The sequence below is a fragment of the Somniosus microcephalus genome, chromosome 28 (assembly GCF_052327205.1).
Source record: "Somniosus microcephalus isolate GS21.2 chromosome 28, FLI_Smic_1.0, whole genome shotgun sequence".
NCBI classification, from domain to species: Eukaryota; Metazoa; Chordata; class Chondrichthyes; order Squaliformes; family Somniosidae; genus Somniosus; species Somniosus microcephalus.
In genome coordinates this window covers 36628498-36655285 of record NC_141014.1, presented here as the reverse complement: position 1 = coordinate 36655285, position 26788 = coordinate 36628498, and the positions used below count along the sequence as shown (strand labels likewise).

The window sequence follows — 26788 nt, the reverse complement described above, 5'->3', positions numbered from 1 at the left end:
CCTTTTTTTCTCTCCCACATGGCAGCTGTTTCTCATTCTGCCAGCGCATTTCACACTGCATCCATTTAATAAATATCTGGAGCCGTCTTTTGTCTCCACTAGTCCTATCACCATCTCATCTCCAATACCTCTTACTGTCTCTTCACTTCCCTTTTGTTCTTTCAACCCCATTTCCCAGCTCCCAAACTGGCCTTTTAATCTGTTTCATTTCCTGTGTTTGCTCCGAGTCCTGATGAAGGGTTTTGAGCCGAAACGTTGACTCAATTTCTCTCTCCATGGATGTTGCCTGGCCTGCTGAGTTTTTCCAGCATTTTCTGTTATTTTGGTTATAATGATTGTTTACTTAATCAAATGAGTAAGGGAATCTTATTGAACCCATAGATTCTGGTTGCAGGGAGCCGCCACCAGCTGCTAGAGCAGAAGCCAGAGAAACACAGGCACATCCAGAGATTGGAGAGCCAGTTCATTCCAGGAGACACCACTAGCAACTTCAATCAATGAATTGCTGCCAGCCAGATGTATGGATGAAGTTGATTGAGACAGGGAAATGTTCTTGGGCCACTAAGATAAGCAAACAGGGATTCCCAGCCTCTCAAATTCAGGAGTTATTCTCATATGCAAGTGTGCAAGTGTTGAACCTTTACTTGTAGCAGTGGTATTCCTGCTGGACACAGCCAGACAATTTTCTTAATGTACTAGAAAAAGCTTTATTACAATGTAACAGCTAATTGATAGGAACAAAGACTCATTCCTCAGCCATGACCAGAGCAGTGTTGTGAATTATTGTAAAGGGGCAAAGAACAGGTCAGGTAATGCCTTACTGTAACCATCCTTTTAAAGCACATGGGTCCAAACAATGAGATTGGCTACCTAACAAGGCACCGAATAAAGTTCAGGCAGGCAGGAAGACTTACTAACCAGTCCGGTGTTGAGCATCATTATATCCAGTCCCCAATCAATTCTATAGCATAAACCCCAATTACATGGTTCCCCCACCATGTTGTGTCACTTAAGGAAAACAGGTTCAATACACAATAGTTTTTATTTGCAGAAATGCTTTGTACAGCTCACAATCAAATCCTCACACCACAGATCACTCAATATACAGGTTGGTGTGCTCACAGTATAGAATATAGTCCTGCAGTAAATTCAGTCACTCTCCCCCAGGCTGTGCTTGTCAAACAGGTACTCTCCCATGCCATTCTCAGGGGCTCCCAGTCTCTTCAGGTTGGTGATGTGATCTCCAAGCTTCTTGATCATCTTCACTTGCTCATCCAAGTAGTGGGTCTCCAGGAAGTCACACAACTGGAAAAATAGAAACCAGTCAATACAAACAGATCAAGGATAACACGGAGGAATCATTCCACATCTTCTCCTGGATTGGATGGTTGGCACAAGTAGAGCACTTGGTGGATTTTGCCCCAAGTTAGATTATTGCACATTACAAATTCTTTAGTTCAGGATTGGATCCAAAACTCTTTTACATACATTTTAATGCTTCAGATACTGGGCTGTCTGTGGCACAAGTTTAGTGATCAAGTCTACAGTATGTGATCTAGATCCTCAAAAAAAAAATAGGGCTCGTTAAAATCTCTGCAATTGACAAATAGGCCTACTGGAGATCAAAATATTATCAACATTTGCATTAAATGGCAGATGAAGCCTCAGCCATTGTCCTCAAACACATCTGAAGCCTCATAGTTGCAACATTAGGAACTTACATGAGGGTCTGTCCTCTCAGTGGACAGTTTGTGCTGGTTAACAGCAGTCTGGCTATCCTTGTGATAGTTTTGACACACTTGTGAATCCATCCTGCTTTCTCTGGGTAACTCCTGATAAAGGGCCTTCCTCCTATCTATATACTCCTGGTCAACAGCTGTCTTTAATAAAGGGCAGGGTACCCAGACGATGAGTGACAATTTTCAGTCTCAGACCATCAATCAACAACGAGGAAGGGAGATGAGGCCCAGAACCCATGAGAACATTGAAGGATGAGCATCATTGGCTGACAATTTAATAAGCATCCTATTGCTTTGACTTGTTTGAAACGAACATTTAACAGTGAGGATTCAAATCTTCACAAGCACGGGTTTAAAATAGAAATTTGATCTTCTGTTTGCAATTTATTGGTCGGTACTAATTGTGGGAAGTCCCCGGAGTTTGTTACTTGCTGGTGGCTATGGGCTTGCTACAACATCCAAATAGATCAGTCCTCAGTGAGTCTGCAAACCCATCTCTCAACAATGAGCCAGGTGAACAGAAAGTGGGTGTGAGCAATGTGTCAAGCACACGTTCCCAGATACTCCATCACTTTTAGGGTTCGTGAGCACATCAACTGGAAACTGGAAGGGATCATGTAGGATGTTTAGTTCTTGGTTTATTCTCATGGAATTGAAAAATACACAGTACATATTTGAAAAAAATGTTTGTGTATCTGAGGCTGCACCTTTTCCACCAGCACATTTGTTGGCTTTTATCATTTTACCCAGAGTACGAACTGTGGTAAGTCCGGTCTCTGCCAGAGGTTCAATGGCAGGAACTACTGAGGCAACAACTACAACAAGAAACCACATCTGTATAGTGCCCAGAAAACATCGCAAAGCACTTTACATAGCCGAGACACAGATCAAGTGTTCAGACATTTTGAAGAGACAGGTCAAGTACTGGAGGAATTTTGAGAGCCGTCTGTAGGCATGGTCAGAAATGAAGGTTTTTAAATGCTGGGGGAGAAGGAACAAGATGAAGAGATGTAGGAAGAGCACTCCAGAGGGTGGGGCCAAGATGATCACTCCTCTGCCAACAAGTGAAGAACAAAGGAGGGGGCACTGAACAGGAGTTCAGAGTCAGGACTGTAGGGTGCAGGCTGGGAGGCAGGGAAGATCGGGCAAAGTCATGGAAGGATTTGTAAACAAGGAGTTTTGAATTTGTTTTGCATTGGGAGCCAAGGAAACACAGTGAAGACTGGGACAATATCCAGGTGAGACTCAGGACAGGGCAGGAGATGCATGGCATATGTTGAACATGTTGGGGTTTGTAGAGGTGGCATTCGGGAGGGTGATTGAGAAGTTGAGCGTCTTCCTAATGTTCAACTGGAGGACGTTCTGCTTCATCCAAAACTTGATGTCAGATCGGAGTCTGTTAAGATGGCAGATTGGGGAATTGAGTGTTGTGGTGGTGATGGAGACGTAGAGTTCGGTGTCAGCTACGTATGTTTGGAAACTGACATGTCTGTTGATAATGTTTCCAAAGGGCAGCACGTGAATGAGGAAAAGGGGGCCAAAAATAGAATGTTGTAACTCCTGAAGTGATTGTGTAGGGGTGGGCGGAGAAACGGTGGCTGGATACTGGCTCCATTGGGACAAGAGGGAGTGGAACCCCTCGCGGGCCGTTCTCCGAAGGTGGACCGCCGAGAAGGGATGGTGGAGGAGCACGGACTATTCAGCTGTGTTGGACGCTGCAGAGAAGTTAAGGAAGAGAAGGAGTGGCGCATTGTGGTTGCAGTATCAAAGGTTGTCATCGGAGATTTTGATTAGAGCTGGCCTAGTACCGGGCAGAAGACAGGTTGTACGTGGAGGATGGAAAGAGAGAGAACCGACAACGCTGAGTATGTAGAGAGGAGAACTCTCGACCTTTTCTGTATTTAGAAAGTTTGCTGCAGCGATCAATTTCTTATTTTAGTTCAGATGCAGGAAGGAAATGCTAATAAGGAGAGAGAAAGTGTTTGGTAGCAGTAGAACGCAGAACCAGTTATGCAAGTGAGCTTTATTGAGGTCTGATTGAGGGATGGATTTGTGCTGAGAATCCAGACATTGTGTGCGCTGCTGAATAATGAGAGTTATAGGCGCTGAAATAAACAGAAGAAACCCTATAGATGAGGTTAGGAAAAGTGGGACAGATACAGCAGGGGAAGAGGATCAAGAACTAAATCTAGGCTGGATAGGGATGTGTTTATAATTGTTTACTGAAACAAAGCAGCATAGATTCTGGTTGTAAGGAGCCTCTGAAGAGATAATTACTACTCCTAGCCCCTTTCGGGCTACCCCAGGTCAGACGTATTCCTCAGACATTCACTTTCAACTAAAGTTTGAGGTAGCCGAATCCTAAAGATGCTTAATTGGGTCTAAAGGTCCAGACTATCCCTCCCTAAAGGAAAGGAACAACTTGAAAATGTTACCGTCCTCCAGATAGCACTTTTAATAAGTTTAGCTAGACTGTAACGTTCCGGATATTATGAGGGTCCGGCAAACTCCCCCAGAATTCTGCAACTCCTCACCAAAGAGCATACAGAGATTGAGTTCGCGAGTTTTTGATACAGAATTCTTGAGACAATTCTAAAAATATATAGATTTATTAAAGAACCGACATGTAATTTACAGTTGGTGAGACAATCGCAACATTAACAGTTCCAAAAAAGAGAAAGCTAACAATCTTATCAGTGAACCTTACACTCAAATCTTAACTTCACTACAGTTTTACAGTTCTTAAAGTCCTATTCAGGATATCCACTAAAATCAAATACCTTTGATCCCTGAGGTACAAAGAGTTGTCGACTTACAGAGCCACCTCTGAAGCCAAAAATCGCTTTGCCCGATTACAGTGATTTGAGAGTTGAATATTTATACCCTTTTCTAGTGGTATTTCTTTTAAGGTTTTCTGCTGATGTAAGCTAATTATCTCTAGTCATTTTTCTGCTGACCCCTGCAATTCTTAGTCACCTCAGCGGGTAGCATTACAGAATTATGCCTCCTCTCTTGGTGTTCTAAGTTTACCATAAAAAATGGTGTTACAGCAGGTGTGTTTTTCATTGTCATTTTTACAAAGGCAGAATTTCTTACTTTTATGTGCTTCTTTACAAAGTGTAAATTAGAACACCTTGTCCAGGGTGAACCATTGTTTCATTCCAAAAGGTTCAGGCTACCAGAGCCATTAACCTTCTCTTTCAATAAGTTTATTGACTCAGTGTCAACAACTATCTCCTCTCTATAGCCAGAATGCTTTCACAGCTTTTTCATAGTTAGGGTTCTAGTTTTCCAAACTCAGTTTGTTATGTTTTAATAAGGCCAGAATGCTTTCAAAAGATAGTGTATTTTCCTGAATAGGATATATGGCTTATTCCTTCACACCAGAAGCAGGTGTGGGAGCAAAAGCCAGAGAGATACAGGCACAGCTGGAGACTGGAAAGCCAGTTCATTAATTGAAGACACCATTAGCAACTTGAATCCATACATTGCTGTTAGCCAGATGCATGGACAACACTGATTGCAACAGGAAAATGTTCTTCACCACTACAATTAGTAACAGGGATTCCCAGCCTCTCAAATGCAGGAGTTATTCTCATATGCAAGTATGTGATTGTTGAACCATTAGTGTCAGTGGTTTTCCTTCTTTATACAGCTTCACCATTCCCTTACTGTAATACAAAAAATGCTATACGTTGTAATAGATAGGAATAAAGATACATTCTCATCCAGGGCAAGAGCAGTGTTATCAAATAGGCCAGGAACTGCCTTATTGTAATCATGTATGAATTGGAAACAGGTACCATTGGCTACCTAGCAAGGCACTAAATAAAGTTCAGTCAGCCAGGAAGGAAGATATTAGCCAGGCAGGTGTTCAGACTCACTATATCCTGTCTCCAATCATTTTTGTAGCATAAACCCAATTTACATAGCTCCCTGCACATGCAGTGTCACTTTAAGGAAGACATTCAATAAAATAGTTTTTATTTACAGCTGCAGCGAGTTACAACAATCCTTCACAGAAATGCTTTGTAGAGCTCAGTCAATATACAGGTTGGGGTGTCTGCAGTAAATTCAGTCACTCTCCCCCAGGGTGTGCTTGTCAAACAGGTACTCTCCCATGCTAGTCTCAGGGGCTCTCAGTCTCTTCAAGTTGGTGATGTGATCTCCTAGGTTCTTGATCATCTTCACTTGTTCATCCAAGTAGTAGGTCTCCAGGAAGTCACACAACTGGAAAAAGGAAAGAGAAACCAGTCAGTACAGACAACAGATCAGGGATAATGCTGAGGAATTGTTCCAACTGCCCAGTCCAGGAGATGTGGTACAAGTGCACTTGGTTGATTTTTGCCCCAGGTTAGATTACAGCACATGACAAATTCATCAGTTAGTTTAGAATTGGAGCCAGAACACCTTCACATACATTTTAATGCTTCAGATACTAGGTTGCCCCTGGGACAAGTTTAGCGATCAAGTCTACAGTCTGATCTAGAGCGTCAAAAAAGGGCTTGTTGAAATCACTGCAATTGACAAACTACTGGATAGGGAGAGCTTTAATAGTTGCATTAAATGGCACAAAGCCTCAGCCATCATCCTCAAACACCTGCAGCTTCATAGTTGGAACATTAGGAACTTACATGAGGGTCTGTCCTCTCCGTGGAGAGTTTGTGCAGATCCAGCAGACTCTGGTTGACATTCTTCTCCAGCTGCAGAGCTCTCTGCATTGCTTCCAGGCCATTGCTCCACTCATCCTGCTCTGGTTTCTGAACAGGAAAAAAGGAAATCTCAATTGAGTTACAATGTATGAAATTGAAGGACAATCTACATAAAGGGCTAAAAGGCAACTCTAATGGCCAAATATTTTATCACACCTGTGAATAGCAATTACTGAATTATGTAGTCAAATGAAAGACAATTCCTGCACAAGCAATGTTTTCCTCAAAGATCTGATGAGTGGCCTCCTGTATGGTGACCTCTCAGGCAGAAGCCCATTCTTTCTGATCATCCATATACTTTGATCATCCTAGTTCCATCAGTTTAGTGACCCAAACCAAGATCAAGAGTACACGAACTCACCTGGATCAATTCATACCTGGCCAAGTATTGGCTTACTCTCCTCAATACTAGCAATTTTACTCAGATTAACCTCACTGGCTTTTGAGAATTGATGGGTGTCATGTCAAGCTAACTATTTAAATAATGAGGAAACTTTGTAATAAAGCAAACTAATTGTATCACAGGCAACCCCTCCTTAGTTAAATCCAACTTTGATGTCCTCCAAGATGATTCGGCCTCCACGCCAATTCTGGAATTGCATCAGTTTCTCAGCATCCTCGTGTTTCTCATGTGACTGCTCCTTGAAGAACTCAGCAAAGTGACGCAGGGCAACATCATCCCTGTCAAAGTAATAGGACTGTGGAGAATCAAGAAAAGCAGGTCACACCTAGATCTTTTAGTGTCATGGCACCTACATCAGTTTAAACTATATGAAGTCAACATTAATATTTTGTATAATCAACTAGTGCTTTTGCTAGAAAAAGTTGTTTGTGAAAACTTGCAAGATTTCACTTATTCCATTAAGAGCTTATTGCTCCCTCTGGCAGCAGCTAAACATGTTAATTAAGAGGCTAAGAAGATAGTCAAGATTTGAAGTTTCATCTGAGCACAGTTTTAGGAATGGTACCCAGTAATATTCATTAATTGTAGAGGATTTCCCCTTCACCAGTTTCTCACTATGTATTGAAGCAAAGACCGAGTCGGGACTGGTCCCTCTCCACCACTACAACTTGGATAGAAGGTCATAAACAGAATTTCTGCCACAGTTCAGGCAAAATTACAGAAGCAGAGTGGGAGCAGCGCCAAGAAAATTCCCAGCTAGTGCAGTGAGGTTAGCAGTAGACAAAAGCCACTGAAATGCTCAAGTCTCTGGAAACAGACCTAATCACCAACACTTGGCCAGTACTGCTACTCCAGAAAGGGGAACATCTGACCAACCAGCATTTTATTGGCTAGTCAACCCATTAGGAGAATTTTTTTAAATTCAAAGTGGGGATGTGATACCACCTTCTACATGCAAAGAGGAGACTAGACAGACACCAAGCACCATAGAAAGATTCCAGAGATAACTGAATAGACAAGATCTAGCTTGGAGAGCACCAGACTGGAGGATGAAGATGATTTGGCAAGTCCAAGACAGCTGAAGATTTAAGAGTCAGAAGGGTGGGATACAGGGCTAGAGAATATTGCAGAAGCTGGGTGGGGTAACACCATGGCCAGATCTACAAGAGAAAGACAAGGATTCTGAAATAAATTTTATTCAGAGAAATGGACAGCATATAAATAGCTGTTCCAGAATACTTCTACTGCAAATTCATGTAATCTAGGAACATTAGTCAAATTAGGATTTAAACCCCTCAAGAGTGGAACTACAACAAGGGAGAATATTCATGAGCTGCACAAGAAATAAATGTCCCACAATTTAGATTGAAACATTTTGTAGTGTAGAAGCAATGTAGTGAGAGAGAGAGCAATTCTACCAAACTAGAATTTAACAACTTCGCATTACTCAATCTTCATGAAGGGGTCAACAAGAACCAAAGCTCACCATGGAGAGCTAAACATAGGAGGAATAGAGCTCCATGTTGACCTGCTTGTTGACAGCATCCTCACAGTCCTTGTGATAGTTCTGACGCATTTGGGAGGCCATCTTAACTCTTCCTGTTACAAAGCACTGAACTCAAACTCCACTGTAGTAACAACCTAACCTCTACCCTCACAAGCTCCTGCATTTCAACAGGGTCTGGCATGATCAATGATGATTGACAATCCCTGTGAGCCAGTCAGGATCTTCCATCAATCCAGGCACCAATTAACAAAGGAGAGGGGGCGGTGTGTGATACCCAGAGCCAATCAGAGCTTTGGAATACAGAGGTTTGGATGATTATTCTGTGATGTCATTGCTGTTGGTTTCTTTGACTTTCCTCAAACTGAATTTGAAAGCGTCTCTGTTCTCAGAATCAGAGTTTCACAACATATCTCAAAGAGCTCGATGAAATTCCACCCTACAGATGGTGTCGAGCACAGCCGGCTCTAAGTTAACCCGTCTCTCGGAGAATTGATGGGCATCTCGGTGGGTCCAGAATGAGTCCGTGATACCAAGGTTCACAATGTTGACCACAATAGATTGAAAGAGACTGACCTACACCAGTCAGTCTGCAGTGGATCTGCAAAGCAGCCCACAACGAGTTGGGGAAATGGAAAGTGGATCAGTGGGGAGCTTCAGACAGAATCTGTTGCTCCGTCACTGTAAAGTGCGATGTGGAGTTTTATCCCCATGAAATTTAAGAGCTGTAAAGTCCTGTGGTTAGTTTGCACTGTTTCCTCATCTCCTGCAAACCCCGGGTCTGTTTTGAGGAATGGTTTTATACCAGAAAGGTCAAGTGTCTCGTGTTTTCTCGACCGATGCTGCCTGACCTGCTGAGTGTCTCCAGCGTTTTCTGTTTTTCTTTGAGATTTCCAGTATCATAGAGTCATAGAGTAATACAGCACGGATAGAGGCCCTCGGCCCATCGTGTCCGCGCCGGCCATCAAGCCCTGTCTAATCTAATCCCATATTCCAGCATTTGTTCCGTAGCCTTGTATGCTATGGCATTTCAAGTGCTCATCCAAATGCTTCTTAAATGTTGTGAGGGTTTCTGCCTCCACAACCCTTTCAGGCAGTGAGTTCCAGACTCCAACCACCCTCTGGGTGAAAAAGTTCTTTCTCAAATCCCCTCTAAACCTCCCGCCCTTTACCTTGAATCTATGCCCCCTAGTTATTGACCCCTCTACTAAGGGAAAAAGCTCCTCAGCATCCATCCTATCTATGCCCCTCATCATTTTGTACACCTCAATCATGTCCCCCCTCAGCCTCCTCTGCTCCAAGGAAAACAAACCCAATCTGCCCAGTCTCTCTTCATAGCTGAAGCGCTCCAGCCCTGGTAACATCCTGGTGAACCTCCTCTGCACCCTCTCTAACGCGATCACATCCTTCCTGTAGTGTGGCGACCAGAACTGCACACAGTATTCCAGCTGTGGCCTAACCAGTGTTTTATACAGCTCCATCATAACCTCCTTGCTCTTATATTCAATGCCTCGGCTAATGAAGGCAAGTATCCCATATGCCTTTTTTACCACCTTATCCACCTGTTCCGCCGCCTTCAGGGATCTGTGTACTTGCACACCCAGATCCCTCTGACCCTCCGTCTTGCCTAGGGTCTTTCCATTCATTGTGTATTCCCTTGCCTTGTTAGTCCCCCCAAAGTGCATCACCTCGCACTTTTCCGGGTTAAATTCCATTTGCCACTGTTCCGCCCATCTGACCAACCCATCTATATCGTCCTGCAGACTGAGGCTACCCTCCTCGCTATTTACCACCCTACCAATTTTTGTATCATCCGCGAACTTACTGATCATACCCTTTACATTCATATCCAAGTCATTAATGTAGACCACAAACAGCAAGGGACCCAGCACCGATCCCTGTGGTACCCCACTGGCCACAGGCTTCCAGTCACAAAAACAACCTTCGACCATCACCCTCTGCCTTCTGCCACTAAGCCAGTTTTGTATCCAATGTGCCAAGGCACCCTGGATTCCATGGGCTCTTACCTTCTTGACCAGTCTCCTGTGCGGGACTTTATCGAAGGCCTTACTGAAATCCATCTATACCACATCCACTGCGTTACCCTCATCCACACACCTAGTCACCCCCTCAAAAAATTCAATCAAATTAGTCAGACATGATCTTCCCTTGACAAAGCCATGTTGACTATCCCTGATTAATCCTTGCCTCTCCAAGTGGAGACAAATTTTGTCCCTCAGAATTTTTTCCAAGAATTTTCCTACCACTGATGTTAGGCTCACTGGCCTGTAGTTCCCCGGTTTTTCCCTACTACCCTTCTTGAATAATGGTACTACATTAGCGGTTCTCCAGTCCTCTGGCACATCCCCTGTGGCCAGAGAGGTCCTGAATATATGTGTTAGAGCCCCCGCAATCTCTTCCTTTGCCTCACCCAGCAGCCTGGGATACATTTCATTCGGGCCTGGGGATTTATCCATTTTTAGGCCAGCTAAAACCGCCAATACCTCCTCCCTCTCGATGTTAATATGTTCGAGCATATCACAGTCCCCCCGCCCTATTTCTATGTCTACATCGTCCTTCTCCATCGTGAAAACAGATGCAAAAAATTCATTTAGAACCCCTCCTACATCTTCCGGCTCCGCACACAGATTGCCACTTTTGTCCCTAATGGGCCCTATTTTTTCCCTAGTTATCCTCTTACCCTTAATATACTTATAAAACATCTTAGGATTTTCCTTTATTTTGCTCGCCAGTGTTATTTCATGGCCCCTCCTTGATCTCCTAATTTCTTTTTTAAGTATCCCCCTGCACTTTTTGCACTCCTCTAGGGCTTCCTCCGTCTTTAGCCTTTTGTATCTACCAAAAGCCCTCCTTTTTTTCCTAATCCATTCTCGTATATCCCCTGACATCCAAGGTTCCCTGTGGTTTTTGGAACCACTCTTGACCTTTACGGGAACATGTTGCCATTGTATGATCTCAATCTCCCTTCTGAAAGCCTCCCATTGCTCCGATGCGGATTTTCCTACAAGTAGCTGATCCCAGTCCATTTTGGCCAGATCCTGCCTTATCCTATTAAAATCGGCCTTCCCCCAATTTAGAACCTTTATTTCCGGCCCATCCCTGTCCTTTTCCATGACCACCTTAAATCTTACCATATTATGGTCACTATCACCAAAGTGCTCACCTACTAGCACTTTTTCCACTTGGCCGGCCACACTCCCTAGAATTAGGTCCAGAACCGCCCCCTCTCTTGTAGGACTTTCTACATGCTGGCTCAAGAAGCTCTCCTGGATGCACTTTAAGAATTCTACACACTCTGAGCCTTTCACACTCTGACTATCCCAGTTAATATTGGGGAAGTTGAAATCCCCCATTATTATTACCCTATTATTTGCACATTTCTCTGAGATTTGCCTACATATCTGTTCCTCTATCTCCCCCTGACTGTTTGGAGGCCTATAGTACACTCCCAGCAAAGTGCTTGCCCCCTTTTTGTTTTTAAGCTCCACCCATATGGCCTCATTAGAGGAACCTGCTAATATATCATTCCTCCTTACTGCAGTAATTGACTCCTTAATTAATATTGCGACACCCCCTCCTCTTATACCTCCCCCTCTGTCTCGCCTGAAGATTCTGTACCCCGGAATATTGAGCTGCCAGTCTTGCCCCTCCCTCAACCATGTCTCCGTGATAGCAACAATAACATACTCCCATGTGTTTATCAACACCTTCAGTTCATCCACCTTATTTGCAAGACTCCTTGCATTAAAATAGATGCCATCCAGCCTTGCCCTCATATATTTGCCCTGTCTACCAAGCTGACTTGTTTTTTTCTCTATAATTGGCAGCACATCACCCCCTATTTCAGTTCCCCTCTGTATCCCATCCCCCTGTCAAGTTAGCTTAAACCCCCCCCAACAGTGCTAGCAAACCTCCCCGCAAGGATATTTGTCCCGCTCTGGTTCAGGTGCAACCCGTCCGACTTGTACAAGTCCCACCTTTCCCAGAAGCAGGCCCAGTGATCCAGGAAAGTAAAACCCTCCCCCCTACACCAACTCTTTAGCCACGCATTCATCTGCTCTATCCTCCCATTCCTATACTTACTAGCACGTGGCACTGGGAGTAATCCAGAGATTACAACCTTCGAGGTCCTGCTCTTTAATCTGTTACCTAGCTCCCTAAATTCTTGATGCAGGACCTCCTCCCCCTTCCTTCCTATGTCGTTGGTCCCAATGTGGACCACGACCTCTGCCTGCTCACCCTCCCCCTTAAGAATGCCCTGTAGCCGCTCAGTGACATCCCAGACCCTGGCCCCAGGGAGGCAACAAACCATCCTGGAGTCACGTTTGCGGCCACAGAAATGCCTATCTGTTCCCCTTACGATAGAATCCCCTACCACTATTGCTCTCCCACTCTTTTTCCTCCCTTTCTGAGCAGCAGAAGTGTCCCTGGTGCCAGGAAGCTGGCTGCTGCTGCCTTCCCCTGGTGAGTCATCCCCCTCAACAGTATCCAACTTGGTATACTTGTTTGAAAGGGGGATGTCCGCAGGGGTTCCCTGCACTTCCTGCCTGCCTCTGTTGCTCCGCCTGATGGTCACCCGCTGTGCAGCCCTACCCTGAGGCGTGAACAACTTGCTAAATGTGCTATCCACGACCCTCTCAGCATCGCGCATGCTCCAAAATTCATCCACCCGCAGCTCGAGCGCCACAATGCGGTCTACAAGTAGCTGCAGTTGGATGCATTTCCCGCACACATGGTCGTCAGGGACACTGGCAGCGTCCCTGATTTCCCACATGGAGCAAGAGGAGCAGAACACGGGTCTGAACTCTCCTGCCATGACTTACTCCTTTAATTAATCTAAAAAATTATTCAATACCCCAGTTACAGGTATACTCTAGGGCGCTTTATTTACCAACTGTCCCCACTACGCCAGAGACCCTAGAAATTTAACACCACAGAAGTCAAACTTGTATTGAAAAGAAATACTCACCAACCAATCACTTACCTGCTCCCTGGTGACGTCACACTCTGATTACTTTTTACCTCTCTCCTCTGCTGTTGCTTTGGTATGCCTCAGTATCTGCAGTATTTCGGTTTGTGTTCCTATCCTGTTGTAACTCTGGTCCAACTACCAGGCATTTAATAGGACCACAACACTGTTATGTTCATTAATAACTAGTCGTTTGTATTAAGAACAGCTAGCTTTTGCTAGACACTTTATTGAGCACATGTGGACTAGGTACAGTATCTGTAGAGGCCTCCATCCTGACTGCTGCCTTGTGGGTGGCCTAGTGCATTGTGGGTAGCCCACTCTTATATACATACAGCACCACCTAGTGTATCATTCCAGAATGACAGGTTACTGATCATTACATCCCCCTTTCTTTGAGGTTAAACAAAATCAGTATCAATCAATATCAATCAATAACAACATAAACATCTTCAACAGTCAATACATTTTCAATGTCGTTTTCTTTGTACTCAAAGATTAAGTCTATCAGGCTTTTTCACTTCACGTGTGGATCTTCTCAGCACAGGTAAGTCTGATGTTTTTTCATGAGAGCCTGTATGTGTATTTGTGTTAGATTATTCTGGTGGTGAGTGACAAGATTCAGTTGCGGCATTGCCATCGATTTGCTCTTCGATAGTCTCTTGTGTTTTTAGGAGGGAACGGCGGTTCCTCCTGAGAATATGTCCTTCCTCAGTTCTAACAGTGTATGACCTTGGTCCTACTTCCTCAAGAACTGTAGCTTTCCTGTTCCATGCATCTGGATCCTCAATCCTGACAACATCATCCCTTGTCAATGGTTTCAGAGTTTTGGATGACTTGTCATAGTATGATTTCTGTTTCAGCTTTAACAGTTGAAGTCTCTGTCTCAGTTCCTTACTCTGCTTTTCTTTTGCACAGCAGGGTAGCGTGGTACGCAACTTGCGACCCATTAGGAGTTCAGCAGGCGAAGAACCAGAGTCTAAAGGCGAGGCTCGGTAGCTCAGCAGGGCGAGATAAGGATCAGACTTGCTTTCTGTCGCTTTCTTCAGTAGCTGCTCGAGAACTTGAACACCATTCTCTGCCTTACCATTCGACTGAGCGTACAAAGGACTGGATGTGATGTGTTGAAAGTCATAATGTGCTGCAAACTGTTGCCACTCCTTACAGTTGAAGCACGGACCATTGTCGCTAACGGCAATCCTGGGAATTCCATGTCTGGCGAAGATGGATTTCACATGCATTATGACACTGCTTGCTGTGGTGCTTGAGAGCAGCGCCATCTCAGGATAGTTAGAATAGTAGTCAATCACTATTAGATAGTCTTTACCATTTAAATGAAAAAGGTCCATACCAACCTTTTGCCATGGTGCTGTTGGTATGTCAGCTACTATCATTGGTTCCTTTGCTTGTTTGTTTTGGTGTTTCTGACATGTCTCACATTTGCCTATCATGTTCTCAATGTCCTTATTTATACCAGGCCAATAAACAGTGTCTCTTGCTCTCCTTTTGCATTTTTCAATTCCGAGGTGTCCCTCATGAATCCTTTTGAGCACGTCTTGACATAGAGCCTGTGGAATGACTATTCTGTTCTGTTTTAGTAATAGTCCACTTGCGACACTCGATTCTGACCGTATGTGAAAATATTTTGGACAGGAACCTTTTGGCCAACCATGATGAATGTTCTCTATTACTGTTTGTAATACTGTATCTTTTACTGTTTCTTCTGCTATTTGCTTTGATTTTGTGTCTGACACGGGCAGCGCAGCAGTGACCATACTCACATGAACATCCACGTCTTCTTCAGTAGAGCTCACATGACTCATTGTGGGTGCTCGGGATAGTGCATCTGCTAACACTATGTATTTGCCTGGTGTGCAGATCAGTTCAAAGTCATATCTTTGCAGCTTCATCATGAGTCGTTGAATCCTTGGAGACATCTCATTCAGGTTCTTTTTCATGACGGCAACCAGTGGGCTGTGGTCTGTCTCAACTGTGAAGGTGGGAAGTCCATATATGTAGCCATGAAACTTTTCTAGTCCAACTACCAAGCCTAGACATTCCTTTTCAATCTGGGCGTATCGACACTCAGTATCAGTCATAGACCTGGAGGCATAGGCAACAGGCTTCCAATCTTCACCCTCTGCTTGTAGCAAGACCGCACCTAGGCCATCTTTTGATGCATCTGTTGACACTTTGATTCTTTTTGTTGGGTCAAAGAAGGTGAGTACAGGTGTGGTTGTCAGCACTGTTCTGAGGTTGATCCACTCTTGTTCATGTCTTTCTGTCCATGCGAACTCATTTGTTTTACGTAGCAGGTCTCGCAGACAGGCTGTCTTGGCTGACAAGTTAGGAATGAACTTTCCAATGAAGTTTATCATCCCCATGATGCGTAGCACTCCTTTTTTGTCAGTGGGTCAGTGCATTTTGAGTACGGCGTTTACTTTTTCCATATCTGTCTCTATTCCTTTACCAGATAGATTATCTCCTAGGAAAGTGACTTCCTGGACGCCAAACTGACACTTGGCATTGTTGAGCTTCAGTCCATTCCGGCATATGCTCTGTAGCACTTTAGTCAGTCTCTCATTGTGTTCTTTCAGTGTGGAGCCCCAGATGATGATGTCATCAACATAGACCCGAACTCCTTCCAGACCTTCAATTATGTGTTCCATCGCTCTATGAAAGATTTCAGATGCAGATATTATCCCGAAAGGCATTCTGAGGAAACAATACCTGCCAAATGGTGCGTTGAAGGTACAGTATTTGGTGCTCTCTTCATCCAGTTTTAGTTGCCAAAATCCTTGTGAGGCATCGAGCTTTGTAAAGTATCTGGCACCTGACATTTCACTGGTGATTTCTTCTCGCTTGGGAATCTGGTAGTGTTCACGTTTTATGTTTGCATTTAAGTCCTTTGGATCCATGCATATTCTTAGGTCATTGTTCTTTTTCTTGACACATACCATGGAGTTAACCCAGTCTGTTGGCTCTTCGACTTTCCTGATGACTCCTAGTGTGGTCATTCTGTCCAGTTCATTCTTGAGCCGGTCATGCAGGGGTGCTGGAACTCTTCGTGGAGCATGTACCACTGGCTGAGCATTCTCCTTTAGCTGGATCTTGTAAGTGAATGGTAGAACTCCAAATCCTTTAAACACATCCTGGAAATTATTCACTACAGAATCCACCGAGTCATCTGGTCTGCTTATGGCACAGTTTATACGGTAGACTCTCTTGACCAGTTCTAAGTCCTCACAAGCTTTGTCACCCAGTAGTGAATCAAGTCCTTCAGCCACAACAGAAACCATGAGATGATGCACTTTGTCTTTGACTGTCACTTTAAGTCTGCATACACCTAAGCTATCTATTTTCTGTCCATTATAGTCCTTCAGTAGTACTGACTTTTTCTGTATTTTGGGCTTTTCTTTCATATTGTTAATGTCACTCATACTGATTAAGTTTGCTTTTGCCCCAGTGTCTAGTTTCAATGTAACTAATGCTCCATTTACCTGCAGTGGGATCATCCATTTGTCCTCTTTTACTGCATTGACGTTATGTTCAGCATTGTTTATTCCTGAGGGCTGCACATTTTCTGTATCCTTTTCTATATTGTCACATGACACCATTCCTACAAAAAATGTCTCACTTAAATCAGTGTCCTCAATGACATTAACTCGGACTTGTTGCCCTTTCTTTGTTTTTACTTTTGAAAAGCATTGTTTGGCAAAGTGATTCTTTCCATGACATTTTGTGCACATTTTCCCAAACGCTGCACATTGTTTTAACTGGTGTTTGTATCCACAGCGTTTACAATTAAAAATTCCTTCCTCCGATTGCTTTTTACTTCTGTTGTGCCCATGTTTCTTCCCCTTGTAGGACACAGCACCGACAGCAGCACTTACTGCAATCGCATCATCATTGATTTCACTGAAAGTCTTGGCATGCTTTTGAGCTAGCTCGCTAGCTTGGCATATTTTCAGAGCAATTTCCAATGTCAGTTCGGTTTCTCTCAACAGACGTTCCCTGACTTATTTTTATCATGAATACCAAACACAATCTGGTCACGAATCATGGATGCTTTCAGCTCAGAGAAATTACATGTCTGTGCTTTCAGTTTCAGATCAGTCAAAAAGCTATCAAAAGTCTCATTTTGCTGCTGTGTCCGAGAACGGAAGATGTACCTCTCGTAGGTTTCATTCTTTTTGTGAGAACAATGTGTATCAAACTTCTTTAGCACATCGTCTAATTTTTCTCTGTTCTCCTCTGGATTAAATACAAATGTATTAAATACCTCTATCGCCTGCGGGCCTGCAACCGTGAGCAGCTACACTATTTTCCTTGTGCCTGGCTTCGTACCGTACCCGATGGCAGCAATGTAGAGTTCGAATTGTTGTTTAAAAGTCTGCCAATTGTAGTCGACATTTCCTGTGAGTTTCAAACGCTCTGGTGGCTTCAAATTCTCCATGTCGCGTTGCACAATATTCAGCAGATCTTACCAATCCTGGTACCATGTTATGTTCATTAATAACTAGTCGTTTTTATTAAGAACAGCTTGCTTTTGCTAGACACTTTATTGAGCACATGTGGACTAGGTACAGTATCTGTAGAGGCCTCCATCTTGACTGCTGCCTTGTGGGTAGCCTAGTGCATCATGGGTTGCCCACTCTTATATACAGACAGCACCACCTAGAGTACCATTCCAGAATGACAGGTTACTGATCATTACAAAAACCTCCAGAACAGAGAAGAGTGAATTACATAAACCATACAACACAGAAATAGGATGTTTGGCCCAACTCTCTTCCGCAAACAGCAGTTGATGCTCGGTCAAGTGTTAATTTTAAATCTGAGATTAATAGATTTTTGTTAACCAAAGGTATTAAGGGATATGGGGCAAAGGCGGGTATATGGAGTGAGGTCACAGATCAGCCATGATCTCAATGAATGGAGGAACATGTTCGAGGGGCTCAATGGCCACCTCCTGTTCCTATCCAGCTCATGTTTATTCTCTACACAAGCAGTGGTCCTAATCCCATGTGGCTGCCCTGTTCCTATACCATGGCATCTAATCTCGTTTAGGTACATCATTGGAGAGAGGTTCAGTTGTAACTACAGTGGTGTTTGAACTTGGTTCCCACCAGCAGTAAAAGTGAAGGTGGTCTCCCCAGAGTGTCAGAACAATCATGGGTGTGCAAGACACGTGACGCATCAATCGGCTGAGCCATTACAAATGTCCAAAGAGCTTTCATTTCCCTTGTGGTGTGGAAAACCAATGTATTTTCCAGTTTAACTCCTAGAAACAGTCCAGCCAACATTTTAATGGGCCAGAAATTCGTGAACGGGGCTTGCCACGCGTGCAAGCCCCGTATATGCACTTACCCGACGCTCCTGCCGATCACCTCCAGGGATGCCTGGAATTGGTGTTTCAAAAAGAAGAATCCCAGGCAGCGTATGACGTCACGCCGCCCAGGAGTGCAGCCAGCGCGAAGCCTGGAGCGTGCAGTGCAAGTGAGACACGCCCCTTAAGGTCTCATTGTAGTAGGGCACGCCCCCAATCTCTCCAAGCAGCTGCAGAGGACTTTGTAGTTACACAGCTGCAGGGAAGGTAAGTTATCTGCTATTTTATGAATGTTTTGTGAACTTTTATAAAATTTTAAAAACGTTTACATTATTTTGAAGAATCTGAAGTAGTTTTAAACAGAATTAAAGCAATTTAAAGACTTTTAAAAGCCCTAAAAGAATTTTTTGAATTCCATGTATTTATTTAGCAATGTCGTCGTCATACGTGTCTTCACACTGTTCCCTTTGGGGAACTGTATGAAGTGGTGGAAGGATTTATGGCCATGATTAACGCTCATTCCGTGACCGTAACCATCTTTGAACCAGCCATTAGGGCGGTTAGTCCTATGGCGGGAGGGTTTTACGGGCTCCCACAAGCTATACAAGGAGGGGGGGCCACCCACACCCACGGACGCAAATATCCCACTGGATGTCAACCCAGAATTTAGAGCCGGAGCTCCGACTCCACTTGCCGGGACTGTCTGGAGCGGGGTTCGAAACCCTACCCTGATCTGGCCCAGCGGCGGGGATCCTACCGCTATGCCAAAGGCCCAATCCGATTAGCAACATGAAATGGCTGGAATGAGCACAATTCACGGCATTAAAAGAACTCACAATTGAACTGATGATGACCTCAGCAATCTCCTCAAGGAGGTGGAGGCGCAGCGCCTGCTCATCATTGGTAATGAGAAGTCAAAGGCGCCGCAAAAAGGGCAGATGATAGCTTGGTCTTTCAAGTGGCAGCATAGGGATCCAGTCACGGGGAGGGAAAAGGTGCAGGAAACGTATGGGTGTCACCTTTTGTGCGGAGTGGGCCTTTTGCGTAGCAGTAAGCATCCCCGCCGCTGGGCCAGAAGGAGTAGGGTTTCGAACCCCACTCCAGACAGTCCCGGCAAGTGGAGTCGGAGCTCCAACTATAAATTCTGGGTGGACATCCAGCGGGATACTTGCGTCCGTGGGTGTGGGTGGCCCCCCCCCTCAGATGGGTTGTGGGAGCCCGTAAAACCCTCACGCCATAGGACTAACCACCCTAATGGCTGGTTCAAAGATGGTTACGGTCACGGAATGAGCGTTAATCACGGCCATAAATCCTTCCACCACTTCATACAGTTCCCGAAAGGGAACAGTGTGAGGATATGTACGACGATGACCTCTTGTGCAATGCACCTCCTTGGACCCTCAGTCGCAGATGCGAGGGGGCAAATCGTGCAATTGTTAAATTTTTCATTTTTTTTTACATGTAAAATGTTGGCCCAGTAATTCCCTTCCAAATGCGCGAGTACGGTCGGGGTACTTACGCGTCTGGCCGGAGGAAATGCCGGTTTTCAGCATGCACAGCGCATGCGGGGAAAACCGGCATTTCCTGTTCTCTGAACGAAGGGGTTCAGAGGCAAAACGCGTGCGCAGTAAAATTCGCCGCTTTCATTCATGATTTCAGTGAGGTCAAGTCCTTACAACTTACATATGAAAAAAGCATGGGTACAGTTGCTCCAGAGGCTGCGGAGGAAGATATTTCTTATCGTGGAGCTTCTGAAAGTATGTATGTCTGTATATATTCCTTTGCGTGTTATGTATATATTCCTTTAGTTATGTGTATGAATGTATTATTTAATTATGACTTTCAGAGAAAGTAACTTATTGGAAAATCATAATTAAAAACATACATTCATACACATTAGTAAAGGAATATAAAACATACATACATATATGTAAAGGAATATATGCGGACATACATACATAATTACTTATTACTGATGAAAAGTTTCTTTCTTAAAAGTGCTGGAAATGTTACATTACTCATTTTAGAACACTCATTTTCACATTCCATTCACACAGCCACAATTGCTCCTTCTACCTACCGTTCTGAAAGCCCGTTTAAAAAAAAAAATTTAAACTTTAAAACTTACTTAAAATTTCTTAAAATAACTTCCCTCCCTTTCCCAAACAAAAATATTGCCTTTCCGAAGCTCCACGATAAAATATATCCTCCTCCGCAGCCTTGGAACAACTTTACACCTGCTTTTTTCAAGTGTAACTTGTAAGGACTTACCCTCACTGAATCCATGAATGAAATCTACGAAGTTCACTGCGCAAGCGCTGCCTGTGCAGTCGCACGCGCTGTGCCTATGAACCCCTTCGTTCTGAGGTCTGGAATTGCCGGCGTTCCCCGCATGCGCTGTTCATGCTGAACGCCGGCATTTCCAACGGCCAGATGCGTGAGTACCCCGACCGTACTCACGCCTTTGGTCACGAATTTCTGGCCCATTATGAATCAGTCTATCCATGTATACTCACTCAGTGCTGGAGAGAATATTTAAAGGGCCTTTGTGGCTTGGTATTTTCAAATGGAGTTCATTCATTCCCTTTAGATGAACTATTTTTGAACAGCTTTAATGGATGTTTAATTTGTGGATTCTTCAGGAACACTCAGAAATCACCGCACACTTTGTGGGTTAAGGGCAGTCTTTTGGAACAGTTGTGGCCATTAGCGATATACCGAATGAATTAGCGAAAATAATCTAGCTCCTATTTGATCAGAATTAGCTAGTGGATCCCTACTGTCTTGTTTTGCACACTTTGTACAAAAATAATAAATTGCAGGACAACGGATTATTACAATTTAAACTCTTTTAATGAAGCATCAAGTCTGTAAGCTTTCTCAATCAATACAGCACCGTGTGGACAAGATGGAGTTCGGACCCCTGGGTCTTCTAAACAATAGCAGTCCTTACAGGTGCCTGCAGGCCAATGACAACGCAACATGTGATCACGTGAATACAATAGGTATTGCTTCGATGCCTGCGGGCCAATGATAATTCAGTATGCAAATGTTACACCTACAACAATGCTGCTGCAATAGAAAGTAAGTTAGTTTTTGGTAGAAAAATCATTGGCTTGAATAGGATTGATATGATTGTGGCAGAGACCACATAGGGACAGTAACACAATTCACTATGTATAGGCAATGTTATCGCTCCACGTTATGTACGGAACTTGGTTGGGTTATCGGAGCAGGGTCCCTTTCAGAGTCGTCGATTGTGTGTCGATGTCATAGCCCTGCGACGAGGCCGAGTCCCTCAGTCCATGCGGAGAGTTAATAAAGCTAACACGGTGTTTTTCTTTGCTGCTATGAAAGTCTCGCACTCTATTTCCAGTGACTCCTACATGATTACTGATTTAGCTTCACTTTACCCAACACCAACAAACTCCCCGTAGGACACACTACTGCTCGATTCAGACTAGTGCTTTACTTAATCCCAGACATCAAGTATTGCCGTCGGTGGGGCTAGAAAAAGAAAGTAACCTGGGAAAGAAAGAGAATGATAAACAGAAATGATCCTGCCCAAATGGAAGTTTCTAAGATGGCCAACACTGTACTGTGTACACATGTCACACAGCTTTGGCAATCTAGTGCGTGACTTGTGCCATCAGTCAAATGTAAAGACAGCTCAATAGCAGATCATTCCCCCACCTTTACAGGTAAAAGTCTGAAGCAAGACACCAGGCATGTACTCTCCCTTCTCCTGACTGAAGAGTCACTACTGTCAGCACTAATTCAACCCCCTTCACCCTTCCCCATTTCTTTGTTTTAAACCACCACAGCTTAATGACTGTTTGCTGGCAGATGTTATAAAAAACCCTTTTCAGCAGGAACTGTTACCGAGAGCTCAGAAAACCATTAGAATCCTCTCCAGTGATGATTTGAAGATGTGGGCACAGCCATCCTGGGAGTGACTTCTGTATTTTTAACTTGGATCATATTACACAGCTGTGTATTGTGCAGTGGGATCTTAACCAGATCAGCTATTTAATTAAACAAAGACAAACCAGTTCAATGATGAATAACCTTTATTTCCATGTACTGTGACAGTTAGATGAGAAAACTGGGAAATAATGACAACCAAAGTATTCACCACCAGAAGTTGGTCACACTTCATTTCCAACCTGTATAGAACTAATGGTTCAAGAATCCCATTCAACTCAGGCTGTGCTTGTCAAACAGGTACTCTCCCATGCCACTCTCAGGGGCTCCCAGTCTCTTCAAGTTGGTGATGTGATCTCCAAGCTTCTTGATCATCTTCACTTGCTCATCCAAGTAGTGGGTCTCCAGGAAGTCACACAACTGAAAGTGAAAAACAAAGCACAATTAGCTCAGAGGAGACATCATCAAAGGCCTTCTGAGCTTCACCGCCCATGGAGATGGTCCTTTATCTTCTACTGGATGGGGTAACTGGTACAAGTGCTGCAGAGAAATAGGTGGATTGGACATCAGATTAGATTTACTCCAGGAGTAATGCATTTACCAATTTAAAATTGGAAAGCAGAACCCCCCTTCAGTTACAACTTATCCTTTGCTGTCCCAATTTCAATCTGCTTTATGCACTGGCCTCATCTCAGTGAGATCCTGATGTTGAAGTCTTTTGTGAAAGATCATCAGAAACCTATTGGGCATGGAGATATTGCTAAAGATCAGTGATCAGATTAAGCTCCCCAGATAGCCTTCAACTCACCCAAAACATGGCAAGTGTCAGCCATGGCTTACTGGTACCACTGCCAGTCAGAAGGCCCTGGGTTGTCCCATTTCAGAGAATTGAGTGAAAACCAACACTTCACTGCAGTACTGAGGGAGAGCTGCAATGTCAGAGGTATTGTCTTTTGGATAAAACAGTACACAAGGTCTTGTCTGCCCACATGGTACTATTTCAAAGAAAAAAAACTGGAATGTCAGTGTCCTGGCCAATATTTATCACTAACCAACTTAATAAAACAGACTATCTGGTGATTTCTCTCATTTCTGCAGCAGGATCTTGGTGTGCAGATTGACTGCCATGTTGCAAACATTACAATAATGACACTTCAAGAAGTACTGAATTGGCTGTAGTGTTTTTGGACACCGACGACAAGGAAGGCACTGTAGATATGCAAATCTTTCTTTAAATGAGACATTAGGAACTTACATGAGGGTCAGTGTTCCCAGTGGAGAGTTTGTGTAGATCCAACAGACTCTGGTTGACATCCTTCTCCAGCTGCAGAGCTCTCTGCATCACCACTAGGCCATTGCTCCACTCATCCTGCTCTGGTTTCTGAGAGTTTGTAGGGGTGGGGTATAGAGTAACATTGGAAGAAATTAGTTAACAGACTTGAACATTTCAGGAGTTAGTCAGATCACAACTCAATGTCATTCTTGATATTCTAAGCCAGGATTTTAACCAGACAGTTCATCAAGAATTCTCTTTGGAATGAGTTATTTGACTTGAAATCACAGCACTATAGGCTCTAAAGTGAGATCACCTAAAATGGAGCACAATATTCCAAATGAGGTCTATCTAGCAGTAATTGCAGTAACACTTCCTTGCTTTCTATTCTATGCCAGAACATGAAGCCCACCTTTCAATCAGCCTTTTGTCTCTGCAAGCTAGCTTCTAAATGACATCTGTACTGGGACACACCCCAAATCCCTACACTCTTACATCTGATGTGAACATCAACCACTTCCTTCCAGTCAACCCCCTAGCCAGTCTCCAATTTTGCCCTGGAGCTCACTATAGACCCTAGCTCAGCAGATCACTATTTGCACATTTAGATCATATGCACTAGTCACCATCCAGTGGTCTATTTTATACCAACTGCCTCCTACTCCACCCAGTTTTATTGGGGTCACAAGGTTGCTTCTAATGCACTTCCAATTTCTGCCAGCAATCTCCTGCCTTCTGAAAATCCATGCATACAACAATCATTGAGCCTCCTCTTGGAACAACTTCCATGACTCAGATAATCTAGTATGAGGTAACTAGCCTACTTTTCACAAAACCATGGCAATTCTTCAAAGTTTGCTGAATCTAACCTTGACATCCTCCAGGACAACACGCCCCCCACGCATATTCTGGAATTTCAGCAGTTTCTCAGCATGCTCACGTTCCTCATGTGACTGCTCCTTGAAGAACTCGGCAAAGTGACGCAGGGCAACATCATCCCGGTCAAAGTAATACGACTGCAGGTAGAGAGAAAAATGGAAAAGAGACAATTGAAATCTAGATCTGATCCATGGCCAACTCAAATGGTAGCAACACCAATACTTTCCAAATCCTTTTTGAATATGTTGGAAGCTCCTCATTGAAGTAGCTCAACAGAATAGGAGGTTATGTTACTAGAAAATATTAGCGAGCTTTAATGCTTTTTGGAATAAAGCTCTCAACTACACTTGGTCAAAATATCTGTGGTATCTTCTTTTGTTCCCAGATGAAAGTCTAAAAGCAGAGAAGGAAAAGAGCCAAATCTTTAAAATTAAATAGTTTAACACCATCCTCAGGTGAGAAAGACTAACAGGATTCACTCAATTAGAGGGGGATAAAAACTGGCCAGAACCAGCCAATGTTTCACTAACTAGTCACCCAATTCAATCTAATTGTTGCCATCCAAGTTGGAAGTTGACTAGTTTTAGTGAATCTTCAAGATGAACCCTCCATTACAAACTTGATGAAACCCTGGAGTTAGTTTCAAATATAAACACATCAGAATAGGACAGAGCTATTACAGAGCAGGAAAGAGTCCTTCTGCAAGATCACTGTCTTAAGAGCATTCACTGGATTAAGACTGGGGAGGGCTATAGAGAGACCCTCTAAAGCCCATTCATTGACCTAGAGAAATTCTACCTGCTTAGAATAAAATAACAGCCTTAATTTTGAAATAGGACCCCAAAAATACAAAACTCACCATGGAGAGATAAACATAGGAAGAATAGAGCTCCATGTTGATCTGCTTGTTGACAGCATCCTCACAGTCCTTGTGATAGTTCTGACACAATTGGGAGGCCATCTTAACTCTTCCTGTTGCAAAGCACTGAGCTCAAACTCCACTGTAGTAACAACCTAACCTCTACCCTCACAAGCTCCTGCATTTCAACAGGGTCTGGCATGATCAATGATGATTGACAATCCCTGTGAGCCAGTCAGGATCTTCCATCAATCCAGGCACCAATTAACAAAGGAGAGGGGGCGGTGTGTGATACCCAGAGCCAATCAGAGCTTTGGAATACAGAGGTTTGGATGATTACTCTGTGATGTCATTGCTGTTGGTTTCTTTGACTTTCCTCAAACTGAATTTGAAAGCGTCTCTGTTCTCAGAATCAGAGTTTCACAACATATCTCAAAGAGCTCGATGAAATTCCACCCTACAGATGGTGTCGAGCACAGCCGGCTCTAAGTTAACCCGTCTCTCGGAGAATTGATGGGCATCTCGGTGGCTCCAGAATGAGTCCGTCATACCAAGGTTCACAATGTTGACCACAATAGATTGAAAGAGACTGACCTACACCAGTCAGTCTGCAGTGGATCTGCAAAGCAGCCCACAACGAGTTGGGGAAATGGAAAGTGGATCAGTGGGGAGCTTCAGACAGAATCTGTTGCTCCGTCACTGTAAAGTGCGATGTGGACTTTTATCCCCATGAAATTTAAGAGCTGTAAAGTCCTGTGGTTAGTTTGCACTGTTTCCTCATCTCCTGCAAACCCCGGGTCTGTTTTGAGGAATGGTTTTATACCAGAAAGGTCAAGTGCCTCGTGTTTTCTCGACCGATGCTGCCTGACCTGCTGAGTGTCTCCAGCGTTTTCTGTTTTTCTTTGAGATTTCCAGTATCATAGAGTCATAGAGTAATACAGCACGGATAGAGGCCCTCGGCCCATCGTGTCCGCGCCGGCCATCAAGCCCTGTCTAATCTAATCCCATATTCCAGCATTTGTTCCGTAGCCTTGTATGCTATGGCATTTCAAGTGCTCATCCAAATGCTTCTTAAATGTTGTGAGGGTTTCTGCCTCCACAACCCTTTCAGGCAGTGAGTTCCAGACTCCAACCACCCTCTGGGTGAAAAAGTTCTTTCTCAAATCCCCTCTAAAC

General features: G+C 43.8%; 2 protein-coding genes across 4 annotated transcripts; both read right to left on the bottom strand.

Moving 5' to 3' along the window:
- Positions 1–667: 667 nt before the first annotated feature.
- On the bottom strand, positions 668–1850 carry LOC147099573 (ferritin heavy chain-like). The gene is made up of 2 exons (XM_085969819.1): positions 1722–1850; positions 668–1305 (listed from the first exon to the last, which is right to left on the bottom strand). The coding sequence occupies exons 1-2, from the start codon at positions 1809–1811 to the stop codon at positions 1150–1152; spliced, it is 246 nt and encodes an 81-aa protein (XP_085825945.1). The 5' UTR covers positions 1812–1850; the 3' UTR covers positions 668–1149.
- Positions 1851–5152: 3302 nt separating this feature from the next.
- On the bottom strand, positions 5153–25780 carry LOC147099572 (ferritin heavy chain B-like). 3 transcript variants are annotated; one of them, XM_085969811.1, is made up of 4 exons: positions 25613–25780; positions 24744–24890; positions 6374–6499; positions 5153–5969 (listed from the first exon to the last, which is right to left on the bottom strand). In XM_085969811.1, exons 1-4 carry the CDS (start codon positions 25712–25714, stop codon positions 5814–5816), a joined length of 531 nt encoding a protein of 176 aa, XP_085825937.1. In that variant the 5' UTR covers positions 25715–25780; the 3' UTR covers positions 5153–5813. The 3 variants fall into 3 exon arrangements, with proteins under 3 accessions (XP_085825937.1, XP_085825939.1, XP_085825938.1); XM_085969813.1 differs by lacking the exons at positions 24744–24890; positions 25613–25780 and adding exons at positions 7003–7149; positions 8341–8489; XM_085969812.1 differs by lacking the exons at positions 5153–5969; positions 6374–6499 and adding exons at positions 22730–23021; positions 23857–23982 and having other exon boundaries at positions 25613–25777.
- Between the last annotated feature and the right edge of the window lie 1008 nt (positions 25781–26788).

Coding starts and splice junctions, on each gene's coding strand:
- LOC147099573 (XM_085969819.1), bottom strand. CDS start 1,811: ATGGATTCACAAGTGTGTCAAAACTATCACAAGGATAGCCAGACTGCT. Junction 1,306..1,721: donor CTGAGAGGACAGACCCTCAT/GTAAGTTCCTAA, acceptor CTATTTTTCCAG/TTGTGTGACTTCCTGGAGAC.
- LOC147099572 (XM_085969811.1), bottom strand. CDS start 25,714: ATGGCCTCCCAATTGTGTCAGAACTATCACAAGGACTGTGAGGATGCT. Junction 6,500..24,743: donor TTGTCCTGGAGGATGTCAAG/GTTAGATTCAGC, acceptor TTTCCTGTTCAG/AAACCAGAGCAGGATGAGTG. Junction 5,970..6,373: donor CGGAGAGGACAGACCCTCAT/GTAAGTTCCTAA, acceptor TCCTTTTTCCAG/TTGTGTGACTTCCTGGAGAC.